At 43.6% G+C, this 27983-nt stretch overlaps 1 protein-coding gene across 6 annotated transcripts in view; it reads left to right on the top strand.

The window, feature by feature from the left end:
* COMMD10 (COMM domain containing 10) overlaps positions 1-27983 on the top strand; it is a 339457-nt gene that overhangs the window by 120032 nt on the left and 191442 nt on the right. Inside the window, exon 6 of one of the 6 annotated variants that reach the window (XM_075601231.1) lies at positions 22840-22870. The exons of 3 other annotated variants lie outside the window; for them this stretch is intronic. In XM_075601231.1, coding sequence (XP_075457346.1) covers positions 22840-22870 — 31 coding nt within the window. Of the gene's footprint in view, positions 1-2191; positions 2399-14668; positions 14699-22839; positions 22871-27983 lie in introns of those variants that run through there. 2 more of the 6 variants (XM_075601250.1, XM_075601214.1) reach the window with 2 other exon arrangements.

The following is a 27983-nucleotide window of genomic DNA, read 5'->3' as shown; positions in this document are numbered from 1 at the left end:
ACAGTATCTGGTTAGATAACCTGGGAAGAACGTCCCTTTGGAGAAGGAAATGTCAGGGCGCTAAATTATAGATATGTGAGCAATAAATTCGCTATCTTATATATCCAGTGTCTTTTTCTGATATATGCCAATGCGTGACATTAATGAATATGCCGACATGCATTCCCACGCAAATATGGATGGATGCGGTTATTGCAGTGTAATGAATAGGCCCCAAAGAGCACCAATTTTGTGCTGCTTTTTTAACGACACTGTCAAACCACTTTGCGCTTTGGTTTTTGCTTCATTTACATAGGGGAGGTGCAAACTGGAGGAGTCAGGAATAAGCAACATCAGGTGTGCTCAAATCCAGTCCTCACGCTCCCCCAACAGGTCAGGTTTTCAAGCAATACCAGCTTTAGCACAGGTGGCTCAATCAGAGGCTCCGTCGAAGACTGAGCCACCTGTGCTGAAGCAGGGACTGATTGGGCCACCGTGCTGAAGCAGATATATCCTGAAAACCTCACCTGTTGGGCGGGGGGCTTGAGGACTGGAATTGAGCCCCCCTGAGCTACCTGACAGGTTTCATAATGGGATGTATCAAATCTCAGTCTCACTTTGTCAAAGGATCTGTCTAAGGTGATATAAACCTTGCTGACTTCTCTTCTGTATTAGGTATAAACAAATATATATTTTTATATACGTGACATAGCTGCAAACAGGAAAGGGGCAGTACTTTAAAAGATTATATTCTGCGTGTTCGTATACACCTTTATTGTTTTTAACAGTCTTGGTGTTATCAGAGATAAAAGAAAAAGATCACGTGTGGATGGGAGCCAAAAGTTATTACGCATGTGACTCTGTGACATGCACCAATGTCCTGGCATCTGCTTTCTGTGACCTTCAGCATAGCACCTCCATCATTAAAATCAACCTTTTAAGTTCTTCATGACTCACACTCGTGCCTGTAAAATTCCACGTGCAGGGCTGTGTGCACGTCGGGAAAAAATTGCATTATTGAACATGTTTTGTTATGCAATCAGTGAATCATTTTTATTTCTTTATTTAAAACTGCTGCACATTTGCGTCAGGCCAATTTTCATTTTTTGCCACTCAACAGCTTCTTTCATTTTCCGTATAGTTTCAGGGGGCTTGAGCCCGATCAGCCAGCTTGTATTATTAAGAGCTGCATATTGCAGTCTCTGCTAAACCAGAGCACAAAGTGCATCCAGAATTATCAACAACAACTTTTTTGCTTTTAATAGGAATTGTTTTTTCTTTGATGACTTAAGCGTTAAATTCCCCGGTTTAGCAGAACAGATACTTTGATATATAGGGACTTATTCTATATCAGCCAAAGCGACTGATCGGGCCGTTTTCAGACAAAATTCCCCAAAGAATTCAATGGGAAATTTTGGCCGACATAGAATAAGTCCCATAGCCCTCAATTATAGGGGAATTGTCTTAATAAACGAATGGCTTAATCACCAGATACGTACGACCTGTCAGTCACTTCCCTGGCAGCACTCCAACTCTTGCTGTATTGTATGCAAGAGAGAGCTTCCATCTGCAGACTGTATGTGACAAGTATTGCAAGTTTTGGACATCATATGAGACATAACAGTACAGTGTGCTGTGATGCTAAATTTGTTTTACTTGTTCAGGAAGCACCCTCCCATACAGTGTTGCCACATATCTGGGTTTGACCCAGAAACTACGGTTTCGGCCATGTATCTCCGGGATACGGGTTTACCTGGAACATCTCCGGTTGACAGCATCTCCCGGCATTTGCCCCTGCAAACCCCGTACACATGGCTGCGTGACGTCAAATGATGCCCTGTTGCCATGACAACGGGGCATCACATGACGCCTCTGTGCCATAAGGCGTGCCCTTGTTATGGTAACTTGACGTCACGTTGTCGTGGCAACGCGTGCCATTTGACGTCGCGGAGCCTTGCGAATTGGCTCTTGCAGGGTGAGATGCCGCCGCCGCCGGTAAGAGAAATAAATATGTAAATAAATGTTTTTTTTAAAATGTATTGCAAAAAGTCTCCGAGTACGCCTTAAATAGAAGGTGGCAACCCTGCTCCCCTGCCACACACTGTCCATTAATTATCATGCTGCAGTACAATGCAAAACTCACCATGGCTGCTGACTTCCAGCTGGCTAACCTCTTCTGCTCCGAATTACATGTCCTAAAAACTTTATTTAGGATTTGTCAGGGTTGCGCGTAACGCACCTACCCGATCCTCCGGAGGGGCGCGCGGACATCCGCAGGATGGATGAGGCTCCCAGACGCGCGCCGGCCACTGCAGCCAGGAGCGGAGCCTTAGCAGTGCGCCCGCCGCATTCCCGCCGCGTACCTCCCGTGCGACACGCTCCCTGTGCGTGCACGGAAGGATAGAATCAGGGACGGGACCAGCCTCAGCTGTACTACACCTGCATCCAAGGTAATTACAGCCTATCAGTTCCCTTACTATTGCTAGTACACTCCCCCTGCCTCCTCTCCATTGGTTCATCTCTCTATTTATATCCACCCAGTCCTCTGTCTTGTTGCTGAGCATAGACCTTTGTCTATGCACCGTGCTCATTGCAGCCTCAGTGTGTCTGAACCTGTCTTGATCTCCATTGTGACCCCTGCCTGTACCTGACCTGTCTCTTCTACATCCCTGGACTTCGGTGCATTATTGGACTTCTGCTCACTCCACGACCACGGCTTATGGACTACGACTATTCTCCTATCTCTACTCCACGACTACGGCTTACGGACTTCGACTATTCTGCTCTCTCCTGCCCCGGACCATGACAAGTACTCTGACCTACCTACACTCTCCTACCCTCACCTGGCTACACATCACTAACCCTGATATCCGGACCTGGCCCCATGGTTGTAGGGCGGCGGCATATATACATCCCCATCCCACCCAGTGGTCTAGTTCAGGTTGTAGTGAACATCCGTAACAAGATTGTCATACAATGTTCTGCATCTTACCTGTTCCTGTATTTAGAAGCCAGTGGGATGTGGCGCCCATCTGCAGACAATTGTTTTCACATTGATTGAAAAACTATTGTCAGAAATTTACTTAATTTAAATGTGATTATAAACCCGACATGGCAGAATGCATTCTACATTCAGAATTTCAGCTACCCACTTATTACAGTATATTACAATCTACAGTACAGACACTATGCAATGCATGTGTATACATGTTACCGTTGGGAATTGCTGTCAGCTTAGTATACAACATGCAAAACATAATTTCCGTTATGGGGGCATTGGCAATTTACCTATTGGGACTACTTTAAGATCTTTTTTCTTTATGCAAGTTTTGGGTGTATTGATAGACTTTATCATTCTACAGTGCAGCAAGTTCATTTTCACAGGAAGGGGAAAATATTCTCGGACTAAACAAGCATTGTAGCTTTAAAGTCAAGAATCATGACAAAAAACTTGTCAAATGACATTCCTCTATGTGAGACAAACCTACAGTATGCCCATTCACTATTGTTTACTTTGAACTCATTCTATTAATTGTCTTGTTTTAATTGTTGTTTTGGGCTTAATCCCTTTGTTGAAATAGTCGCATTACATTCAAAAGAATGTGACACATATGTTACATTTAAGGAAATCGCCGTCACTGAGGAGGGTGAGACAGCGGGCACGGCCGCACAGCAAAAATAGCGAGGCTGGACTGTGCTATTAAATGACTTTATTGAAGCATATGAAAGTTAAAACAAGAGGAGGGGTGGCACCCCCCGCGCCTCTAACGCGTTTCACCCGTTATGGGCTTTTTCAAATATTACATTTAATATGGTTATGTCCAGTGCTTGACAAATCACCCAAAAATCTACTCGCCGAACAAAAAAATCTACTCGCCACCTAGTCCCACCCCAACCCCGCCCCTAGTCCCCCTACCCCGCCCCTAGTCCCGCCCCTAGTCCCGCATTTAAAAAAAACCCTAAATGAAATAAATTGAATACATTTCTAGTAAGAACATTCGTTTTTGACATAAGTTTATTTATTGTATTACATTATACTACAATTAGTCCTTGTTACGTGTGTGTGTGTGTGTGTGTGTATGTGTGTATAAATGTCGAATCTAGAAAAAAAAGCCAGGTGTGAATGACTAGTTTCCTGCACCCCTTAACTAGTGCCTGGACGTCCCCGCTTCACAATATTTAAAGGAGTAATCCTGCCTGGGATCTTACCTGATCCGCAGTCCCTCAATGTCCAGGTACCCTCATTCCTGCAATGTTATACATTGGAGGTAATGTGTTCCCTACCTGTCTTCTGGGTGAGGGGGGGTTCCGATGTCTTCCGTGTGAAGCTTGAGTCAGATCTGGAAGAAAGCAGTATAGGTTATTTCGGTGTAGGTATAGGGCAGTTAAGATATACAGGGTAAATAAAATATCCAGATTGTGAGACAGAGAGAGGGTGAGAGAGATGGTGAGACGGAGAGAGGGTGAGAGAGAGGGTGAGAGAAAGAAGGTGAGAGAGACGGAGAGAGAGAAGGTGAGAGACGGAGAGAGAAGGTGAGAGAGAGGGTGAGAGAGACGGAGAGAGGGTGAGAGAGACGGAGAGAGGGTGAGAGAGAGGGTGAGAGAGACGGAGAGAGGGTGAGAGAGACGTAGAGAGGGTGAGAGAGACGGAGAGAGGGTGAGAAAGAGACGGAGAGAGGGTGAGAGAGAGACGTAGAGAGGGTGTGAGAGAGACGGAGAGAGGGTGAGAGAGACGGAGAGAGGGTGACGGGGTGAGAGAGGGGCTGAGAGAGGGGGTGATAGAGGGGTTGAGAGAGACGGAGAGAGGGTGAGAGAGACGGAGAGAGGGTGAGAGAGACACGGAGAGAGGGTGAGAGAGAGGGTGAGAGAGACGGACAGGTGAGAGACAGAGAGAGGGTGACTGTGGGGGTTGGGGTGACTGGGTGGGGTGATTGGGGTGTGGGGTGATTGGGGGGTAGGGTGATTGGGGGGCTGGGGTGACTGACTGGGTGTTTGGGTGGGGTGACGGGGTGGGGTTATTGGGGGATTGGGGTGACGGGGTGTCTGACTGGGTGGGGATTACTGACTGACTGGGTGGGGTGACTGGGCGACTGGGCACAGGGCAGGGGGGTGGGATGACTGACTGGGTGGGGGGGGGATGACTGACTGGGTGGGGGGATGAATCACTGGGTGTGGGGGGTGACTGACTGGGTGGGGGCATGACTGACTGGGTGGGGGGATGACTGACTGGGTGGGGGCATGACTGACTGGGTGGGGGCATGACTGACTGGGTGGGGGGATGACTGACTGGGTGGGGGGATGACTGATTGGGTGGCGTGGGGGGGTACTTCTGGTGTCCTACATGTTCTCTCTCTCTCTCTCTCTCACACACACACACACTCTCTCATACCCATAAACACACTCTCTCATACACACACACACAAACACACAAACAAACTCTCCTACCCATACACACACACACACACACTCTCCTACCCATACACACACACATACACACACACACTCTCCTACCCATACACACACACATACACACCCATACACACACACACACACATACACACACACATACACACTCTCCTACCCATACACACACACATACACACACACACTCTCCTACCCATACACACACACATACACACACACACACACACACGGGATGGGACGGGGAAACACCCTGCTACTACCTGCCGCCCCGCGCGGGCAGCGGGAGCGAGGGGAGGAGGGGGTGTAAGAGAAACACTTGAGCCGCGCGGGCAGCGGGAGGGGGGTGAAACACTTGAGCCGCGCGGGCAGCGGGAGGGGGGTGAAGCACCCGAGCCGCGCGGGCAGCGGGAGGGGGGTGAAGCACCCGAGCCGCGCGGGCAGCGGGAGGGGGGTGAAGCACCCGAGCCGCGCGGGCAGCGGGAGGGGGGTGAAGCACCCGAGCCGTGCGGGCAGCGGGAGGGGGGTGAAGCACCCGAGCCGCGCGGGCAGCTGGAGGGGGGTGAAGCACCCGAGCCGCGCGGGCAGCGGGAGGGGGGTGAAGCACCCGAGCCGCGCGGGCAGCGGGAGGGGGGTGAAACACCCGAGCCGCGCGGGCAGAGGGAGGGAGGGGGGAAGAGAAAGACATGAGCCGCGCGGGCAGCGGGAGCGCCGAAGGGAGGGGGGTGAAACACCTCTGCTACCTCCCGCGCGGGCAGCGGGAGCGCCGGGGACCGGATGTATCAGTATAAATATTTATTAAAGGCATTAAATTCCCCACACCTCAAGCATGTGTCCACAATCCTCTCCATGACCGGATCAGTGCAGGTCTTGTAAGTAGGAGGTGACACAATTATACAGGAGGATATATAGGAAGAGGAGGAGCAGCAGACACACGCGCGCGCGCACATCCAACCCCCCCCCCTCCCCATTACTTACCCGTGCAGAGAAGGAAGGGCGGTTTGAAGTCCTGGCAACTCCAAGCCGAGTCACAGCCAGAGGGATTTTTTTTTTTTTCGAGCAGGGGATTTTTTTTTTGCAGAGCAGGAGAAAAGCTACTGGCCACGAGCCAATATCCGATCGCAGCTGGCGAGTTGGCGACCGGGTTTGTCGAGCACTGGTTATGTCTATTGCTTAAGCTGGTATCTGAGTAGCAAGTAATGCTAGGCTCCTAAAACAGTCCCTGGGGAGCCACTTATTCTACCCTACAGACTGCCGTAGTAGTGACGCGCTGATTCCCCTCGCCCAATAGGCAACTGGCAGCTCACGCATGTGCCTGTCAGCACATCCTAAACAGCAATACCGGCTCCTGTACCCAACCATCGATAAGTGGAAAAAAAGTTAATGCTTCACTTTACGTACATTTTCGCTTTACATACATGCTCTGGACCCATTGCGTACGTTAATGCGGGGTATGCCTGTACAGTAATAGATGCTGTGGTTGTAGTTCTGTGAGGCTAGGGTTGGGAGCCCTTGGCACTGAGTTAATACGGCCACTGGTTCAAATGAACCCCTCATGAATCTTACCTTCGCACTGTCTGAGAATGATCATGCAACTACAGTATGAAGGACACAAAAGCTCACGCTAAAGTCTGTTGAGTGGAAGGGGCTTAATTAAATGTGTATCCATGTAAGTGACATACTGTATTTATTTTGCACTGAAATATGTTTTTGGAAGGCTTCTTTGAAGGTTGCTATGTTTGATGTGTCCCTGTGTGAACTATTGCATGTCACGCAACCAGGGATACTATTTTTAGAAATGTAATTCATTTAAATCTATTTAGAAATCTAGAGGAAGTAATGTTTCAGAAATGTCATTGGTAAATCAGATTTGAGGTCTTCAGAAAACCTATCAATTGTTACAGTAAGTTGAGATTCTAGCATTATATTTTGTGATCATAGATGGGATTATTTAAAGCTAGCCCTCTTGCAATAAGGTCCATACCTCTTAGCTGCTAATGAGGTTTGAAGACCTCTGTGCTCAGCAGGGGCCCTGGATTGTTCATTCTAATGCAAGGAGTGTACTTGAGTTGGAGTGAATCATGAACTACTGTAGATAAAGTGGTGATTATCGAGACCTGAATACATTGTAAAACCAAAGCTGTAAAGTACAAGTTATCACAGTCTCCACATTTTCAAGGGAAAATGAAAACGTAGAAGATAGGAGGGGATGTCGCTCTATTTGGATTAGTAGTTACCGACTCAAGCGAAGCATCCCCATTTGGCTGCTGTGAAAGGCATTGTCTTAAAGATGAAGTTAGCATTAAAAGTGGATTTACACAGTAAAACCATATGTAATTAATTGATATGACCGTCTTAAATATCATAACCATACCCATTAATTATAGATAACAATGGATTTTAACGGCAACATGTACAAGGTACAATTTATTTTTATTTAAAGAAGTTTTGACTTTGCAGGCACCCACACCTTATTGAGTGCTTCAGTGTGCTGATTGACAAGTATGAATGGTTACCAGCATATAAGCCTGCTATCTCCTTGGGCCTATAGGAAGTTCAGCAGAGACACTCCTCCTAAGCTTACTGTGCTACCTTTTTCCTGGCTTTGCCTGTGGACACTGGAGATCTTGCACGTACTTGTGTTTGCCTCCTCACTTATACAACCCCAGCCAAGTGATTAACTGATGTATGATCATTTATGAAAACTCTGAAACATCTGCATGAAAGGGCATACAATGTATTCATTTTCTGTTCCAATGTTTAGGCGGTTTTTTTTTTTTTTGTGCAGAGAGTGTTGCAGTCATGGTACAGTACTTGCAAGAACTGCCACAGGTGCTCGACAACAACAGTCCTGCTCAGCAACTCGAAACCGCTCACAAGCCAAGGAATAAAAAGCGGTGATACTCCAGTGGCCTTAACAAAATCTATACAGTTATTGTGCAGAGATTGACGTTTCCGTTCGCTTGTGAATTTTTTACAAGAGGATAAAGGTTCAAAAGAGGATAAAGGTTCACAAGCGGACCGAAACTTTGCCATCGCTGCACAATAAACGTATAGATTTTGTGAATACCATTGGTGTACCGGTACTTTTTATTCCGGGGGAGCGTGTGTTGTACATGTTTTTAGATTATTATAACATTACAAGATCCTTTTGTCCTTTTATTCAAAAAATGAAAATAAGATATTTCACATTTAGTTGGGAGTTCAAAGTTCTAGTATCCATATTGGGACTGGAGAATTTTTATATTTATTGCCGGTTGTGATTACTTTTACTGGACCAACATAAGAGTTCTTCATGGATGAAAAGTACACATGAAAAAAAAAACAAAAAAAACACCTGTGAGGTTTCAAAAGCGCTATACACTATAATTTCATACATAATAATAAACTCTCATGTTGGTTCATTAAAAAATATCACAACCTGCAACAGATCTACATTTGGTTTGGATGCACAAGGATTTAGAGTTTTGTGGGATATGTCCTCGCTCCTGGAGTGTTACCCCGTTCATTACTTAATTTTAAAGAACTCCATACCCTTTGTGTTCACCAGTCTCCTTTGCTTTCTCTCCTATAAAAATGAACTTTAATACACAGTAAGATTTACTCCTGTTGTCTCCTTTTGTTTTCCATCGCTACCATTCAGATTATAATATCTTTGTTGGGATATAAATTATGATGACTATCACCTTTTTTCTTCTCATCTATTGATACACACAAACTCCCTTTTTTTGCAAACCAGAGAATGTCTTCTTTTTTGGGGGGCGTGGGGGATACACAGCAAACATAATATGAGCGTGTCTTACAAATACATGCTAGAGAGCATATTTATATAGTTGGCTTTTTGTTAGTACAAGTTCACATGCAGTGCAACATGCACCAGTAAATATGGCAATAGCGAGTGTAATACACAGAGCTAACTGTTTCCTACAGAACATCAAATCACGCACCCTTGCACTCCTGAACCTCACACTCAGCTGGACCACCGTATAATTATTTCTTCTTCATTCGTTTCTTCCATCACCTCCTTGTATACATACGAGCCTCCGGACCACCAGGCAATTGCATTCCATTTAAATCTTTGTACAGGTGGTCCTCGGTACCCGCCGGTCCGCTTTCCATTGAACGGCTTATCCGACGACACATAATCCAGCCCGCTGGACACATCCTCCAACGTCGGAACCACTTATCTGACGCTCACTGCCGCGGATTAACATGGGCCTCACTTTAATCCAGGCTGTGCTGAAAAGCTGTGTAATGCGGCAGCCATAAGCTTGTAGGGGTTCATGTCAATTTGGATTTGAAGCCAAAGATTACACTGTTTGCTCATTTGCATGTAATTTCCCCAAATCCCTTGCTGCAGGGCAAGCACTGTATGTAGGGTTGCCAGGTTGCTTCTCCTAAAATACTGGACACAATGCTAAAAGGTGCGACGCGCTCGGGAAAAGTCGGTGGGGAGGTATGTTATTTATACATGATCTGACCGTTGCGTCATTTGTTAGAGATTTCACTTCAAGCATGCACCAATTTGCACCATTTCATATTCTGTTTTGTAAAAAAAAATCTGGGAACGGAGCACCCTCTCCAGAATTTTTTTGGAGAGAAATGTAGAATAAAATGATGTAAAGGTCAGATCATTTATAAATAACATACCTGCAGTCATACTGTCACCCCCTCATCCTCTCTCATCACTCATCCCTTCATCCTCTCACACCCCGCACCTCATCTTCCAACCCCCTCGCTCTCATTCTCATTCCTCTCCTTCTCATTCTACCCCCATCCCTCCGATTTTCTCTCTCCCCATCTCTCTCATTTTCACTCTCCCCATCTCTCTCATTTTCTCTCCCCCCATCTCTCTCATTTTCTCATTTCTCCCCCTCCCCTCAACTCTCATATTCTCTCCCACCCACCCCATCCCTCTCATTTCTTCCCCCCCTGTGACGGTAAGGGGTAACCAGGCTCTCAAATAAAGTTTAAGCCCGTTTTGGTTACCCCTAATCTCTTTATAAGGGTCCAAGAGAGTTAGCTCTTGGGCCCAGTAACATTGTATGTTTCCTATGTACTTTGCGTAATAAAATAATTTTTTGTGTTTTTCCCTTTCTGGGCATGCAATCAAGCAGGGACTGCTAGGTTATGAGTTTCAAGGAGGGTTTTGCAGAGGAACCGTTGCCAGAATGTGCCTAGGAGGTTGGGGTCCGGAGTTGTCGGATCCCCCATAAACGTACCCGGGAATCTGGCCTGATTCTCAGATACATGTAGACACATTGTCCCGGCAATACTTTCCCTTGAAAATGCAGGCGCGGCTCACCACTAGGGTACCCTGCTTCAGCACAGCACAGAAAGGAGAATGCGGCACATGGATAAAACATCTATTCCTGTAGCTGAGGGAATCCATAGGTTAAGGGGGGTACCCCAGCTAGTGCCCAGGTAACCCAGAACAAGTATAGGGTTTGTGGGTGCCCCAACCGTATATAAAGGTGAGGGGGGAGTCTCATTCCAGATTGACTCTAAGAGTCCACACTGAGTCTAAGATAAAGTGTATAGAGAATAAATGAGAGAGAAAATAAAGTAAACATTTTTTATTCAATCCCTTATACCCAGAGATACAGGGAAATTTATAAAAATATACTTTATTAATATACTGTAATGTGTTTTTACATTCTGAACCCATGTCCAGCCAGGCTGCCCAGACTAACCCGTAGGCGCTAGTAAGTCTGCTGGACATCGGAGTTCAAAGAAACCAGAGGATGCCAGAGGTGAGAAAAGCATTTGGTTAGCACCGAAGGGCTGAGTACCCCGTCCCGGAGAACAATGGCAGCCATTTAGCATGCCACTTGCTCTGCCAGACCTGGAGGAGCCTGTCCCAGCGGGTGGCAGGGATGTGCCTGGCTTGCGTATGTCTCCTGGCTATTTCATATTTCCCGGTGACCCGACTTTTCTTACCGTCTTGTCTCTGATTGGATGCTGGGAATTTTTCCATGCGATGATTGGCTGCTGAGTTTTGTGAATGAAACTCACAGTACTATAAAGAACCTGTAGGCCAATCAGATTTGAGTTCCCTGGTAGTAAGAACGCGGGCGGGCTTTTCAAAGTTTCTCTTGTGCGAATAGCAGAGCAACTGCCTTGATTTCAAGCCAGAAAAGCTAGCCTGACAGATTCTAAGTCCCGACTTTTGCGGCCAAATTCTCAAAATTGAATGTAGCGGACACGGCTGGGATTTTATGCCGATTTTGGTTCCAGAGGATTGGCAGTAACTCGCGGTCAAGAAAATCCAATTTCTTAGGAGAGATGGGAGCAGTGGTGTGTGGAACTTCACGCCGATTTGGGAACCAGGAGATTCTGGTCTAAGTTTCATTCAGGGTACAACTCTTATTTAGAGTTCCCTGCATCTAGGAAAGTCTAGTTTTCGATCCTGGTAAAAAAGACGTAAAAAGACCTGGTCTCCCGTGACACCCCCCATCCCTCTCATTTTCTCTCCCCCCATCCTTCTCATATTCTTCCCTCATCCCTCTTATTTTATCTCTCTTATTTTCTCTCCCCTATCCCTCTCATTTTCTCTCCCCCATCTCTCTCATTTTATATCCCTCTCATTTTTTCTCCCCCATCTCTAATTGGGTTATGCAGCCAATCATGATGGAGGAAACTCCCCAGCCCCCCAGCAACAGCACTGCTCAGAGAAACCCACATCCCCAAGCCGGTCAGGTGACTATGTCCATTGAGGTACTGTAATACACATACTTGTCTGGTATTACCTCTCACTTTTACTGGACAGTGTCTCTAAATACAGGACAGTTCGGTTCAATGCCAAACACCTGACAACCCTACACTGTATGCTAAGAGATGATGGGGAAAGGCAGGGTTGCAGACCTGTCTGAAACGCGAATGTGCTCACAGGTGATATTTTCATTTGCTGCACCTCATTTTAGATTGGTTCGTTCAATATTGACACTCAAATTTAAGGATGCATCTCTCAGTTTCTGGTTTGCAACTCACTTAAGAAAAGCAAAGAAGACTACGTTTGTATTCCATACCCCCTAGTTTCAACACACATCAGGCATTGTATAGGGTTGCCAGGTGTCAAGTATTGAACTGGACTGTATTTGGCACACTGTCCAGTAAAAAAATTGAGTCAATACTGGAAATGTATGTGTCCGATATTACCTGTCTGGTGGGGCTGCGGGATTTCCCTGAGCGGGGAGACAGAAAGGCTGTTGCTAGGGGGCTGGGCAGCTTCCTCCATCCTGATTGGCTTCTGCCTGGTAATGCAGCAAATCAGGAGGCAGTGCCAGGAGCCTGGGAGTGGGGCCCATGAGAGGAGGAAACAGCATGGAGCGGAGAAAAGTGAGAGTGGTGTATATGTGTCTCGAGGACATCGCACCTTTCACCATTGTGGCCAGTATTTTTGGAGAAGCCACCTGGCAACCGTAACCACGTCCCATATTCGCCTGCAGTTAAATGGAACAGGAAGGTAGAAAAAGAGCTTGCTCTGCCCATTCACACACTGGCTTAAGTAACAGTGCATTACAGCCGAGATGTACTAGCCACGTGTCACATTTACCGCACTTCACTATTCAGCATTTTTTGCTTTTGTGCTGCTTTAGCACGGTTGTTTAACAAATCGATGAAATATGCTTCTGTGCCATTAAACATAAAACAAATTAATTCAATGTCCTTTGTTTTTATCTCTCTAACAAAGCCAAGTGTGTGTTCAAAGCTCCTCTGGACTAGTTACTGTGTTAGATTGAGTATCTGTTTGAATTGGATGTTGCTGGTTCTTTTCATCATCTTAATTGCACAGAGCCTCCAAGTGCTTTCTTGTAATCAGCAATAATGTCTCCCGCAAAAGGTCCACAGTTCATAACTTGCTTACTACCAACTATAATAGAACTGTATTATTATTTATTTCATTATTTAATTGTGCTGACCATACTATATACAGTACATTATGCTTTACTCTCAAAACACAGTAACATGCTGGGACAATATAGGAAAACAGAGCATTGGAGAATTTAGAGAGGAGAGGCTGTGCAGTGCACAGATCTTATACAGTATGCCACGTGATCTTGAACCCTTCTATAAGGCCCGTTCTATAGTGCCTGCACTGTGCGCGCGGCATTTATAGTTGGGTCAGCCTTTTTATAATGGCACCGCGCGCGCACGGCAAGGAGAGTAGAACGGGGGAAAGATGAAAAAAATTAAGAATTTGCGCCGCTACCACCGCTGAAAATGTAAGTGTGTGTGTGTGTGTGTGTGTGTGTGTGTGTGTGTGTGTGTGTGTGTGTGTGTACTGTAAGTATGTACAACGTTATAAAAAGAAATGATTACAGGATTTATTTATTTGAACACACACACACACACACACACACACATACATACACATACATACACACACATACAGTCGCGCACAGTATACTCACAAAACGTGTGCGGCATGTGCACGCGCCTTCGCACGTGCGTACGCCGCACACACTAAATAACAGCCCTAACGTGCCAGTGTGACCTGTAGCACGTTTCCTGCAGTGCTTGGTTGTCCGACTCCTCTGGCACTTAAACGATTAAATGTTTAACCTTAAAACACTGGTGATGCAATGACGTGACTTATCAGAATGTTAATAACTTCCCTCCTACTGTATATAACCTTAAAGGTTCTTCTGTTAATCCGGCGAGGCAACTAATCGGGGCGGTTTCGAACCAGAAGTTCCTATTGAAGTCAATGGGGAATGTTGGCTGAAAATGGCCCATTCAGGCACTTTGGCTGATATAGAATATGCCCTTAAAGCCCAACATGAAAGGCATGACAAGAAATACCACAACATATACGGGATGTGCTGCATGTGGTATTCCAGTGCTCATGTTCCACGAGAAAAAAATTCAGCTGATATTTAAGGCCTCGGTCCCAGTGATCGCGACCACGTGCGCTATGGCGTGTGCGACGCGAACAAAGAGACGGCCCCAGTCAGTTTGGGCGCGCGCACTTACAAAGCGCGATAGCGTGACCGCATGTAGGGAAGACCAGAATTTTGTCTTTCTGTGCGGCGACAGCGTCACATGGTTGACTGTCAACCAATCATAGTGCAGATACCCTTCCCACCGCCTCTGTATTTATATGAAATGAGAGTACACAGGTAGTAATAATAATAAAACTATTCAATATAATAATAATACTGTACTTAAAAAGTAATTGTATTTAAAGCAAAAAAATCTCAATTATTGGGATAAAAAATTATTGAAAAAGTCAGATGGTGCTATTTCTTTTTTTTGTGATCCCCAGCACTATGTTATGTGAACACGGTGATCCTTTTGCTGGTTGAAGTCTCACACAAGTGTCATGGTGATCAGTCCTTGTTGCCTCTGTGTAAATCTCATCTTTGCTCTCCCTGCTCTTCTCTGGACGCGCGTCCCATCACAACCCCTAGACCACAGATCGCGGCTGAAACTGGTGCACGCGCCGCCAGGCGCTCCGACGCGTGCGTGCACGCAGTGACAGGGGCCTGTAGCCTAAGGCTGAATCATATTATTGTCGTTCATCTGTAAAGCGCCAACATATTCCATAGTGCGGTACAATGGGAGTACAGAGTGACATCAATTACATTGTCAGAATGACATACAAGTAAGGACAGACCAGCGCAAACGGATAGAGAAAGGTAATGAGAATGTATAATGCTGGATACTTCAGAAGTCCCCAAAAATGAATTAACTTCAATCTTTTTTCGGAACAGCAAAATGTTGGAGGATTTCACAAGGATGTGTTCTCCGGAAGGAAAAGGTAAAGTAAGAGCAATTTGCAGAGAAAGTATGTAAGGGAACAGTACAATACCTTTAATCTTGTGTAATTACTTGTTTTAGAGATGGCATTTGATCAAAAAAAAGATCCTATACTATCACTTTTATTGTTAGGCTTCCTGTCATCAGACACAAAGAAAAATCTTTTACAATGTAGACACAGAAAATATAAAACAAATGTAATCCGTTTTATTGTTGAAATTCACCCTTCTAAAGAAAATTAGTTTATCATAATGCCGTAGGTATAACATTTCTGGTTTCAAGGATAACATATTGTCCTTGCCACTTGTAAAATATATCCTTGTTTTGTAAACATCTCGGTGGACTAAGGTCTTTGGAGAAGGGCTTTGTGTATTAATAATTTAAATGCGGGCAAATATGCATTGTCTTAAATTTCATTTTGATTGCTTACAAAGCTTGAGCCATAAACATTTATCTCACTGGACCTCTTGATTTTTACTTCATTTTCTTTTGAAATATGTTATACAGTACAGTACAGGGAATGTGTTATGCTGCACTGTTACAAATAATTTTCTTTACTGGAAATTCGCTTCAGGCCTGCTTTTTAAATTCGAAAGGAAAATTAAGATTAAGCACATAGCTGTGTTTCTTTGTAGAGAAACTGGAATGTTTCAGAAGTATCTTTTTAGAAGACCAATATATTAATTATTTGCTAATGTTTGTGCTTCAATATAAATGAAAATGTTTTGATAATAAAGGCCCAGCACAGCCTACACCAGACGTATATACTTTTTTATCTGGTGGCATTCATTCTTTTTATAGCATCAGATTTGTGACTAACCCCTTTGGTGTCTGCTTCTTTGAGATTAGGACAGATCTACAGTATCTGTACTCATCTCAAAGAAGCAGTTTGTCTGTAAAATGAGTAGTAAAACTACAGATGCAGCGGCCATTATTTAAAAAAATCACGGAGCCGTTTTCTTGTGCGCTGCTGTATTTCACGTGGCATGAACGTGGCCAATCGCCCCAGGCACACGTGTTTATCGCGGTTGCTTTGTTTGAATTTCATGGATTGTGTGCAATTAAATGCAATGAAATGAATGAATTGTAATGTGTACAGTACTGTGCTACGGTGTCAATTTCAGGTGTTTATAAACCAGAACACTGAAATGCCATTTTATGCACTCGTCTGCACTCGCGTTTTAAGGCGGTATGGTTGGAAGTAATCCCGCGCCATGACATGGGTATTCCGAGGTATACGCCATGTGATTTGTTAAAATAATGGCTGCTGCATCTGTGTGTAGCAATACAAAAGACAATGATGTCTGCGGCATATTCTTAGGTTAAGATTATATTTACTGCGAACAACGGAGAGCATGCACGTGCCGCACGCCTGCCGCTGATGCGATCTGTGAACTGAACTCTTCAGAGATGTTCAGGCGATTGGGAGATATGGCGGAGGCGTGGCCGTGACGTCACGTAAGCGCTTCGCCCTAATTTGCTGAACTGCTTCATGTGACATGGACGTCACGCGGCCATTGCTTGGAAAGAAAAAAATATTTAGTTTTTCCAAAACACGGTTGCGCGCACTATGTGCGCCTCCATTGACATGAGGTGTTTGTTCCGACGGTGGCACTGTAATCGCGGCCTGAGTCCAACCATTAGTAGCTACCTGTTTGGTTGGATTGCTTACAAGTATAGGGCCATATTTACATATTTGGTCCCAGAAGACACCTACTAGCCTCTTCACTTGAGGGACCGTATTTAGAAACCTGTGCTGTCTTATGAAGTAGCACGGCGTAATAAAATTGGCCCATAATGCTACTACAGCCAATACTGTATATTAAAATAATAGAGGCACTCGTGTATTTAAGATCATGAAGAATTTGCATTAAGACTTTGTCCAAGGACTGTATATATCCAGTAAACATATACGGTAAGTAAACTGAAGCAATTTGTATGCTAATTACAGTACTCCATGTTTCAGTCCCCAGGTTCCTTAATGAGGATCACTTGGACTAAAGCATTAAGCACTGAATAGCATATACTGTACATACAGTAGATACAATGTATGCATTCAGGCTGATTCTATATGTGCCAAAGTGGCTAATCGGGCTTGTTTTCGATGAAAATTCACCTTTGAAGTGAATAGGGAATTTCGTCACATATAGAATCAGCCCCTTTGTATGTGTATTGACCATATATTGTCTTTTGGACTCTGGGAATGTGTATTGTAATCCTATATGATGCCACAAAAAGCATCTGAAAGCCCAGGCACATGAATCTAGATTTTCACCCAGAGGATAAGAGTCTCGACTGAAAGGGCCGAGCACAGAATTGCATTTTCCTGCATTGTAAAATTAAAGTAATTTACTTTGAAATACAGCTGAACCCCGTTATAACGCGGTGCTCGAGGTCCACATAATGAGACCGCGTTATAACTGTGATCGCGAAATGCCGCCACCCGAGGACTTACGCGGCATCTACAGCTCTCTCCAGCTTTCTCCTCTCCCTCCATCATCAGGCTGCATCCACGTGCGTGGCGCTTAAGTACCTTTTCGAGCGCAGAGGAGGATCACGTGACCCTTCTCTGACCAATGACGACCCAGCAGTGAATACATTTTATATAATACACATGCAGGTATCGAACCCTTGACCCTTCATATGCTAGTCCGATTCATCACACCAACCCGGTGGTGTAGCAGCTAGAGAATTGCACTAGCATTTGAAAGGTCATGGGTTCGATTCCTGCATGTGTATTATATAAAATGTATTCATGGGTTCAAGTGCGTGCGTGCGTGCGTGCGTCTGTCCGTCAGCAATACAGCATTGAATGTTATTAAAAAAAAAACCTTGGAGATGTTTTTAAATCAGTAGCCACGCTGACACCGTGTTATAAGCGGATCCGCGTTGCAGAGCGCACTATAACGGGGTTGAGCTGTATAATTAAACACAAATTTAAATATTATCCCTAACAGGAGTTTATTACCTTCAGACAAGAAATACATTGATTTCCTTGACATCTGTGGATGCAGGATTGCAGAGTTATGACACTAATATTTCTAAGATTTATTTGTCCAATGCAGCAAGATTTTTCATCCCAGGGTGTTCTCTATTATTGGAAATCAGCAGCTCATGTTGGTAGCCCCACCCATAAAATGAGTGCATGTCCATTTTCTTCAAACCGTTAAGCCACAAGATATTATTTTTGCAGCTTAGAAAGGTATTGATTGTTGCACATCTCTTCTGCCCCCTACCTCATTCTCTGTCAGAGGGGCTGCGAATGCATTGCTATCCTGTGCAACATACATGAGTTACTCACCCACACATATTCAGTTGGACATAAATGCTTTTTTAGGCAGTGCACACGATGAACAGCTGCTCTTAGGTAAAGACAATCATATTTACAGTATGGCATTGTATTCAAGCAAAAGTATGTGACACACAGGACAGAATTTCCAACAATCTCGTTGTAATGCAGCCAAATTACTCTCTGGGGATCTCATAAGAAACACATTAGAGAAACCCAGAGATTAATAAAAATGGGCTGACCTTGTGATGACCACAATAAATATTTCCCCAAGAAAAATACAGGTTATATTGCAACCTAATGTGCAAGAAGATATGTATGTTCTGAATGCTTTGGGAGAATTATGAAAACACCATTTACAGCTACGTTAATGGCTTCAGGGCTTGTGGAATTTGTAGTCATATTTTTGCTTCACTTTCTGCTGACTTTGGACAATCCGGATCAGTAACTCAAATTGACGTGGATCAGCTAAAGTCTCTTTTCTTTTATGAGCTCACACTTTTAATCCGTTGTCAAAGTACCTTCTTAAAAAAATGTTACTGTTACTGTGACTGTTTCCTAGAAATTAGAAACTTAAATAATCGGACAAAGCCTTTTGGGTGTTATATTAAAAAGGATTATACAATATTTTGACAAAAATGGAGAACAACTTTATAAATTAAATCCAATTTCCCATCACATAGTTACCTAGTAGATGAAGTTAAAAAAAGACATGTGTCCCCTTCGAGATCAACCTATGTTAAATTTAAATTCACCCAATATTTGTATTTATATTGATACAGAGGTAGGTAATCAAAAATCCCAGTGAACCATTATCCAATTATGTTTCATAAAGGGGAAGACCATTCCTTCCTGACTCCAGTTACGGCAATCAGATTTCTCCCTGGATCACAGATTCTTCCTATTGTAACACCCCCTACATATACTATGTACCGAAATGAATGACTGTGCATATGGGAGATACATATCTGACCTACCGACAGAGCAGCACTGTGGACACTAACAGGACATTCTAGTGCAAACCCCTGTGGACAGAGGAAAGCAGGACCCAGTGGAACTGTGATATAATGACAACTGCACTGTAGGACTACTCAGACAGGGAGGGGCGAGCGCTGAGTCAGACCCACGAGGAGATAGAGCCGAGAGAAACAGCTCCCGAGACTGGAGTAAGGCCTAGTCCCCGGTGGCTGTGGCTGCACGCGCCGCACACAATGTACAGCCCTCTATGGGGCAGGCCCCAGTCAGCGTGTGTGCGCGCACACAAAGCGTGATGCGTGACCGCCTTTGCCAAAAGACAAGATTTTTGTCTTTTAGCACGGCGGCCGAGCACTGGTCAAGTCACGGCGGCGCTTTAGCCAATGAGGGCGAACAAGCCGCGTGACATCATGGCCGTGCCTCAGCCACGCCTCCGCCTGCTCTACTCAAGACGCGCGTCCCATCACTACCCCTAGACCACAGATCGTGGCTTAAACTAGTGCCTGCGCCCCGATGCTGGCATGCACGCAGTGACTGGGACCATAGCCTAAAGAGACAGCTGTGATTGCATCCTAGGACAAAGCTGAGATCACTCAAATTAGACTGCGAGGAAGAGCAGGGGTGAGTCGAATCCCTGAGTGTGGAGACCGTTGGGTTGTAGTTGGGATTGTGGAGTCCTGAGTAACCAGGAAAAGCATCTGAGAGATCCCTCTCACAACCCATCGGTATTCTTTGTCACACAAACTCCCCCACACGCTCTACAAACTCCAGCTCGCTATCATTACTTGAGTCGTAACTGAGTGACCGATATATATATATATATACATATACATATATATATATATCTCTATATCTCTATGTCTATGTGCGTCGCCGGCACTAAAGCTCAGCCTGACCCTTGGGCTGCAGAGACTATAATACTGACTCTCTGAGACAGTTGCGTAGCAAAAGTATGGGAACTGTATAACTGTGTTGTGTTACCCCAAATGTATTGGCCCCCTGTGTACATAGGCAACTGCATTTAGAACAGTGTCTATAAAGTGTGTGTTAATGATAAGAGCAGCTCTGCTGTGATGTTTACTCCCAAACCTCAGAACCGATTTGGTACATGTCTTTTCTAAGGCCGCGCTTTTAGTGCCGGCGACGCAACGTCGCCCGAAAACAAATGCATTGCCACCGCCGTGAGCGCTTATAGTTAGCGTGACGGCGTCAAAGCGACGTGGCAATGCGATTTTCGGAAGCCAGGAATATTTGATTTTTATGGGGCTGTCGCCTCATGTGACAGCCCCGAAACCAATCAATGCCCGGGTCGCCCGCAACTTTCGCTAGCGGCGGCATGTGGCGTCGCCGTCGCGGGCACTATAGGCGCGGCCTATCAGGGCACACACTCACACCAGATGGGTGAGCTCAGGCCCCGCTCCCGTCTGTATACGGTATCCGTACCGAACCCAGGGAATAACAGGGGTTCCACTATGTTTAACTTATTTGGTATATCCCTGTGAACACCTTGCCTTTCTAAAATATCTATTTTTACAGTTGCCATGGGTAATACATTACACATTTTAACTTCCCTAGGATAAAAGAATCCTTTTATTTACTTGTGAAATCTAATTCCCTCTAATCTCCTGAAGGGATGACTTGTTGTACGTAACAAACTAGTATGATTCCAAATGTGATAAAGTGCTGTGGTTAACCATTGTATTCAGTTATACTGGCAAGGTACAGTAACTGTGTTTTTATCCGATTACTTGCACGTGTCCAATTAAATTTAAAGTACAACCATATTTCTTAAAGGTTTGCCCACTTGTAGAGACATATTTACAGATGTACTTGTAAATGTGTACATCTGATTGACATAAAGGTGAACAATGCGTTCAAAATCATTAATATATAATGTATATGCAGCTGCACAAAGGTTTGCAAGGGATATGAAATCTGCTGCCACATTCTGACTGTATGCTTTAAAGTCTTTTTTTGTAGCCAGCCATTTTCTGTTATTGGCGAGTTTCAAGAGGAGCAAATATAGAGAGCAGTTTGGTATTTCATCATACTGCGTGCCGTTCTTCTGTGAAAGGTTGTTTGATGTGTAAAAAAAGAAATAACACAGTAGGGCAACATTAAGCATAGCTGGTAAGAACAACATCAACATTTTTTTTTAGAAAGTTATGGGCTGTTTTCTACTGAGTTTGTTATCCAAAATACTTCATAGCATCAAGTGAAGTCTTGTGGAAAGATGACATGTTATATTTGCAAGGTATCAGCATCAAAGGAGCAATTTTTTTTAATCTTTTTTTTTTTTATATACAGGATTGAAGCAGGGGATCTCTGCAGCTGAACCCCATAATTTCAGCTCAGAGGCTCCCCTTGCTTCCTGAGATACTTTCCTCCAAAGAGGGAGCTGGTATCTCTCTGCAGTTTAAAGCTCCTACTGTTACGTGGGCCAATAGGAAGCCGCACCGGGTGATGTCACAGCTTTGAAAAAGCGTCCATAGTGTGAATCCTGGATGTGAGCCGAAATGGCTTTCGCCATCCCCTACGGAGGTAAGGATCTCCAGAAGCAGGGGGTCCCTGGAGATGAAATTAATGAGGTTCAGACCCGAAGCCCCCCCTGCTTCAATTCAATGTAAAAAAAAAAAAAAAAAGGAAGGGGAAAAAAAAAACGAATTGGATTGCTGCTTTTAAGGGGTACAAACAGAAATTATATATATAATTTGAAAGAGAAACCTCCTGGGTAAGAGTTGATCCGTGTCTGAAAACTGTATTCATGTTATGTGTGGTTTAACTATAGAGGAATATTGTCTGGGTGTGTGTATATATATATACACACCCAGACAATATTCCTCTATAGTTTGACCACACATAACATGAATACAGTTTTCAGACACGGATCAACTCTTACCCAGGAGGTTTCTCTTTCAAAGAAGCTGTTTTGTATTTTAGTTAACATATTTCACCCAAAAAAAGATACATTGCGGTATGTTTTTAGGTACAGCTTGGAAAAGCACATGTGAAGTGGATTATTTACGACCCCATAACGTGTGAATGGCCTAGTATTAGAACTATTAAAGAAAAAGACCGTCCTCTCTAGTTCTGTACAATTTACTGTATCTCGGGTTATAGTTGTTAATGGCAGGCATATCTTCATTTATAGGAAATATTAGTACGTGAAATTGTAAAAAAAAAAAAAACCTTTGGTTTATAGACAATAAGTATCAGCATTCACTGGGCAATTTTAAAAACCTGTCCTTCCTATACTGTTAGGGACATCATCAACCTGACACTGATTCCAATCAGCAGTACATGTTTATAAAACCGGATGCTCCATCAGGGAAGAGTTGAAACAGACAACAGTAAACCATTGATATTAATCATAAAACAAAACGACCATTTCCTCCCCTTTTTTTTTTTTACAGATGCAACCTATGATGGGATACAGATGGGAAGGTTATCATTCTTAAACACTCATAACCAATGTTATGTTATATGAAGCAACAGAATCTTAGCATTAGAGTTGGATAGCTACCATCTGGAGAACCTTGCTGCAGTAACTCTTGGCCAAGATGGGCTTTTTATGGATCTTTCAAGGAATGTATCAGATGTTTCGCTTCTTCACACGTTACTCACAAGGAGTATCACCATATTGATAGACATAGATCAAGAAAGGCAAAGTGCTTATTTTTCTTTCCCTTTGCCAATCCCCCCATTATTTTTTCTTCTTGATTTATCTCCTCTAACGCAGGCTTTCTTTGAGCCTTGGGTAACACGTAATGGTAAAAACAGAAACTAAGAGCTTCTCTGCGATAAAAAGCAAATCCTCATTAACTTTCTCTTCCCTGTCTAATCCCAGACTAGGAAATCATCATGCTAACATCTGTAACACAAATTTATAGAACATCAAAGGCTTCACTTTAGAAGATCAGTCTGTAAGTTATAAAGACAAATTTATTCATGTATTCCTTGATATTGAAGGACATACGAAGAACTAAGATGCACACCGACTGAAATTTTCAATTGCATGTTTGTGTATCTTATTAGTAATTATTCCGGCAAAATTAGTTTGCCAGCATATATGTAATAATTCCAAGATCCAAACCATCCACCATCCATCCACTCCTGTTAAAGCACGAACGAAAGCTCCAAATTAGAGCCTTTTTTTTTTTAGTTTACCTAAATTTCCCCTGTCCTTATAAAGCAGAATCACTGTTTCTTTGTCATTAGAGACCCATCGTTGAAGAGCTATGGAACCCAGCTGGCTCACATAATGTTAAAGAAAGTAGCAAAAAGATGTCCCGAATAAGCAAAAATTGTCACTTTATGTAAAAGTAAAAAACGATTTAATTGGGCACTTTAGGGGAAAAAATAGAAACGCTTGCTAATCTGAAAAATATCCCCAAAGCTATTAAAACATACCATATGTGAGTCAGAAAAAAAAATATGACTTTTATATTTAGTTTCCCTCCGTCAAGTTTATTTCAATACAGAAAAATAAATCATTGCACTTTCAAACACCTAATAGTGTAAATTGTCAGAGATCTAGAAAGAATATACAGTAGTATGCATGTCCCTACCATGTTAGTTAATCTAGATGCAGTTATTGAATGTACATATTTTAGTCCTACAAGCTATGGCCTGATAAATGCAAAACGTTGGCTCCACCAAGCAGCAGACTGGATAAGCTTTGATAATCAGCCTTTGGCATGAGACGTGGAAAGCTGTCATTGTGGCTCCCTCAATCCACTGAATGCTATAACCCCTTCGGTGCCTGCTGGGCATTCATCTTTGCCACATTCCTTTGAAAACAGGCTATATCTTAATTTAGAAAAGCTTTAATATAGATGTTTTCATGATAGGTAATAAATTAGCATCTTTAATGAATTGGGAAAGGTCTGAATAGCAATAAAATATGGCAAGTAATACACCATGTTTTTTCTCTGTGTGCTGCCATGTTCAGTGTTCTGCATCTCTGCTGTCCTGTGATGTTATTTGGGGGATTTCTTGTTAGAATAGTGGGACTAATTTAGGAGCAGGAGATGGGGTTGTTTGAAAATAGTGTGATTGCAATGCAAAGTTTTCAATTGACTTTAACAGTGACCAGTATTAGAGGTACAGTATGCTGCTAGATCATTTATTTTCCATTGTATCTTGCTGTCATCAATAGAGAGTTGAATGTTATGTTAAAATTACATTGATGTCTACCCAGGAACTTCCCTTACGATCAACATCATCACCAAAATGACAATTTGGCAACTGCCTGTCCTACTTTTTTTTTTTTTTTTTTAACGTTTATTACTTAAATATGCTTTAAAGCAGTAATCCCCTCAGAAGCCTATATGAGTTTAACGCCTATAACTCATATAATTTCAGTGTTAAAAATTATGATTTTCTTAATCTGTAGCTTCTGAGGTTACCATGTTAACTTTTAGACTGCCCTGGGGACACTTAATATTTCAAACGCTTATATCTCCTGAACAGAGCATCAGATTAAAAAAAATTAAAACAGTACAGTACATAGTAAATAAAAAAATTAAATGCAAAAAAAAAAAAGCTCATCGAATATGATATGTTCAGTGATGTTATTCATAGTAATGTAATGTAAAACATGCAGTAGCTGCTGAGTTATTATAGGAAAAACACATTTCTTTTAAATAACCACAATGTCCAAGGGTAATAAGGTGTACTGAATGTACATTATTAGAGATGGGGGATGATAGACTATATTTAAGTGCACAGAGGAAAGGGTAGCCCTATACCCTGTTTGCTAAGGCGGGTTTGGAGTGACGAGCCGTATACTATGCCCCCATAGTCTATAACTTTGGGAGGATTTGTTAGTATAAAGTACACCTAGTTTGGCATAGGTTTTGGATGTCAGGGTATCAATGTGCATCCCAAATGTTAAATGGGAGTCAAACCATATGGCCGTGTATTTAAAACTAGTAACAGGGACTAGGATGGTATTAGTGATGGTTCTGATCTGGAGCTCATACATTGGAAGCTTTAAAAATGTAGCCTTGGTCCCAAATACCATAAACACAGTCTTGTCAGTGTTTAAAAACAGTTTGTTTGGGGAAATCCAATTTTCAAGTCCCAAAAAAGTCAGATTGAAGTATGTGTTCAAGGTCGGAGAGGCTATGGCTGTGTGCCTATAAGATTGTGTCATCTGCATACATGTGTATTGAAGCTCCCTTACAAGCTGTAGGAAGATCATTGAGGAACATGGAGAAGAGTAGGGGCCCCAGAACAGAGCCTTGCGGGACACCGCAGGTGATATCCAAGGGGTTGGAGTTAGAGCCTGAGATGGACACATGTTGGGATATACCTGTTAGGTAGGAATGAAACCAGTTTAAAGCATGCTGCCCTATTCCAGAGCACTGGAGTTTGTTAAGCAGGATAACATGATCAACAGTATGAAAAGCCTTTGCAAAATCTAGGAATATTGCACCAGTGAGTTGTCCCAGTTCCATTCCACACTGGATCTCATTGCAAACTTTTAGGAGGGTAGTTACCGTGGAGTGTTTTGGGGCGAAAGGCAGATTGGAATTGGCTGGGGAAATTTCCTTTGTATAGTAGTCGCTTAATTGGGAGTGAACACATTTTCCATGACTTTGGATAGTATTGGGAGAAGAGATATTGGCCTGTCGTTTGAGACAGTGTTTTTGTCCCCACTTTTGAAGATTGGGACAACTCTGGCAGTTTTCCAGGTCTTAGGGATGTGGCCTGCAAACAAAATAGAGTTGACTAGGGAAGCAATCGGTTTGGCAATGGCTGGGGCACCAAGTCGTTAGGAACTTAGATTGAAGTAAGTCAGGTCCACATTGGCTGCTTAGTTTTAGTTTGAGGAGCACTTATGTAATCTCCCCTTCAGATACTGGGACACATTGAAAATTGTGGGCAGGGTTGGGAGAGGGTGGGGCTGTAGGGGTACTCTCAGAATGAGATTCATGTTTGTGGTTTGGGTTGCGTTTTGCTAATAAGTTAGTAGCACACCCCACAAAGTATTCATTGAATGCATTTGCAGTGTCAGTGGGATTTGTCAGAGTAATATCCTCCTTACTGATAGTAATTTATTCACTGCCCAGTGATCTCATTGGTCCAGGGCTTGGGCCAATCAGATCATACCTTGACGATTTCGTGCCAATTGTAGAAGACGTCATTAACCAGCTGGAGGCAGGGGAAATCCTATATCAGCTGCGGTAGCTGCAGTCTGCAAATATTCTCGTTGATAAAGGGCGACGGCCTGAAACGCGTTCGAGATTTTTAACCTATCCCATTCCACGATGTCTACCATGGAATAAAGGACTTTTATACCGGTATCTAGCCCCCTCATTGCTGCATTGCTGTGCTCCGTTTTCTTCCGGGAGGATATCCTGTTGTTTGCCTGTCTCAACATGATGCACGCCGTGGGATTCACCGCACAAGACAACTCTCTACTGTGAGTACCCCCATTAGCTCATTACGCTTTGGGAGTCATATACTTTGTGTCTTCTCTCCAGGGGAAAGTTATATACTGTATACTGGGAGGTCAGAGATTTGTTACTGACTCTCACCAACAAAGCACAGTTTTCCCCACATCTTAGGAGATATGAATAGAGACACTGTTCACATATACATTTGCAGAGAGTGGTGTTACCTGTTTTCCTCATTTAGAGGGTATACTGTATACAAATTGGATGCCTAGAGACTCCCTACAGCTGAGCACGGTGCACTAGGAACGCTGTTTCCTAGTATCCATAGAATATATTGTTGATAACCTTTCAGAAGTTAGCTGGGTTTTATGTATTCTGGTGAAGATTGTCAGAGTAATATTGTGCTTTTACGTGTCTTGTTTGCATTGTGCACATATTCCGTAGGCATCTGTAGTTATTAAGATCCTTGGTAGTGCCAGTTACTTTGTAGCTGTTCCACAAGGCATCCCTAAGATGGTAGAGCGCAATAAGGTCAGTTGTAACCCACGGAAGGTGGCCCTCCCTTACTTGTATTCTGCATAGGGGAGCATGGGTATCACAGAGTTTTAAGAACTCGGACTGGAAATATTCGAGTGCAGAATTGGGGTCGGGAATTAGGTCAATTCTGTTCCAAGGGCAGCTGGTAAGGTCAGCCAGAAACTGTTGTGGGTTAAAGTTTCTAAATGTTCTTGTGAGGAGAACTTCAGGACTTGATTGGGCTGGTTTGATTTTCCATACACAGTACACTATTGTATGGTCACTGAAAATGTCAGGAAGGATGCCAGAGGATTGCATTCTGCTGGGTGAAAATCCAGTCTAGCAAGGAATGGTTGTGAGATTTCAGGGTTGTCCGTGTGGTTTGGGAAATTAGTTGCGTTAGGTTAAGTGACTTGAGTTGTATCTGGATTTTGTTGTTTTTAGGGTCAAGCCAATTGTAGTTCCCAAGAACACGCAGCTTAGTCTTCTCATTCAGTGAGGAAATTGAGCCAAGAAACTGGGTGGTATCAGACAGGGACTGTAAAGGGGCCTTAGGGGGCGGTAGATGCCAGCAATCAGGACGGGCATAGAAAATGGGAGTCAGATTTTGTCAACGAGGGTTTCAAAAGAGGGTGGTC

This window comes from Ascaphus truei, chromosome 1 (assembly GCF_040206685.1).
Source record: "Ascaphus truei isolate aAscTru1 chromosome 1, aAscTru1.hap1, whole genome shotgun sequence".
Lineage (NCBI taxonomy): Eukaryota > Metazoa > Chordata > Amphibia > Anura > Ascaphidae > Ascaphus > Ascaphus truei.
Note: the sequence above shows the minus strand (reverse complement) of the source record. Positions and strands in the feature narration are given on the sequence as shown.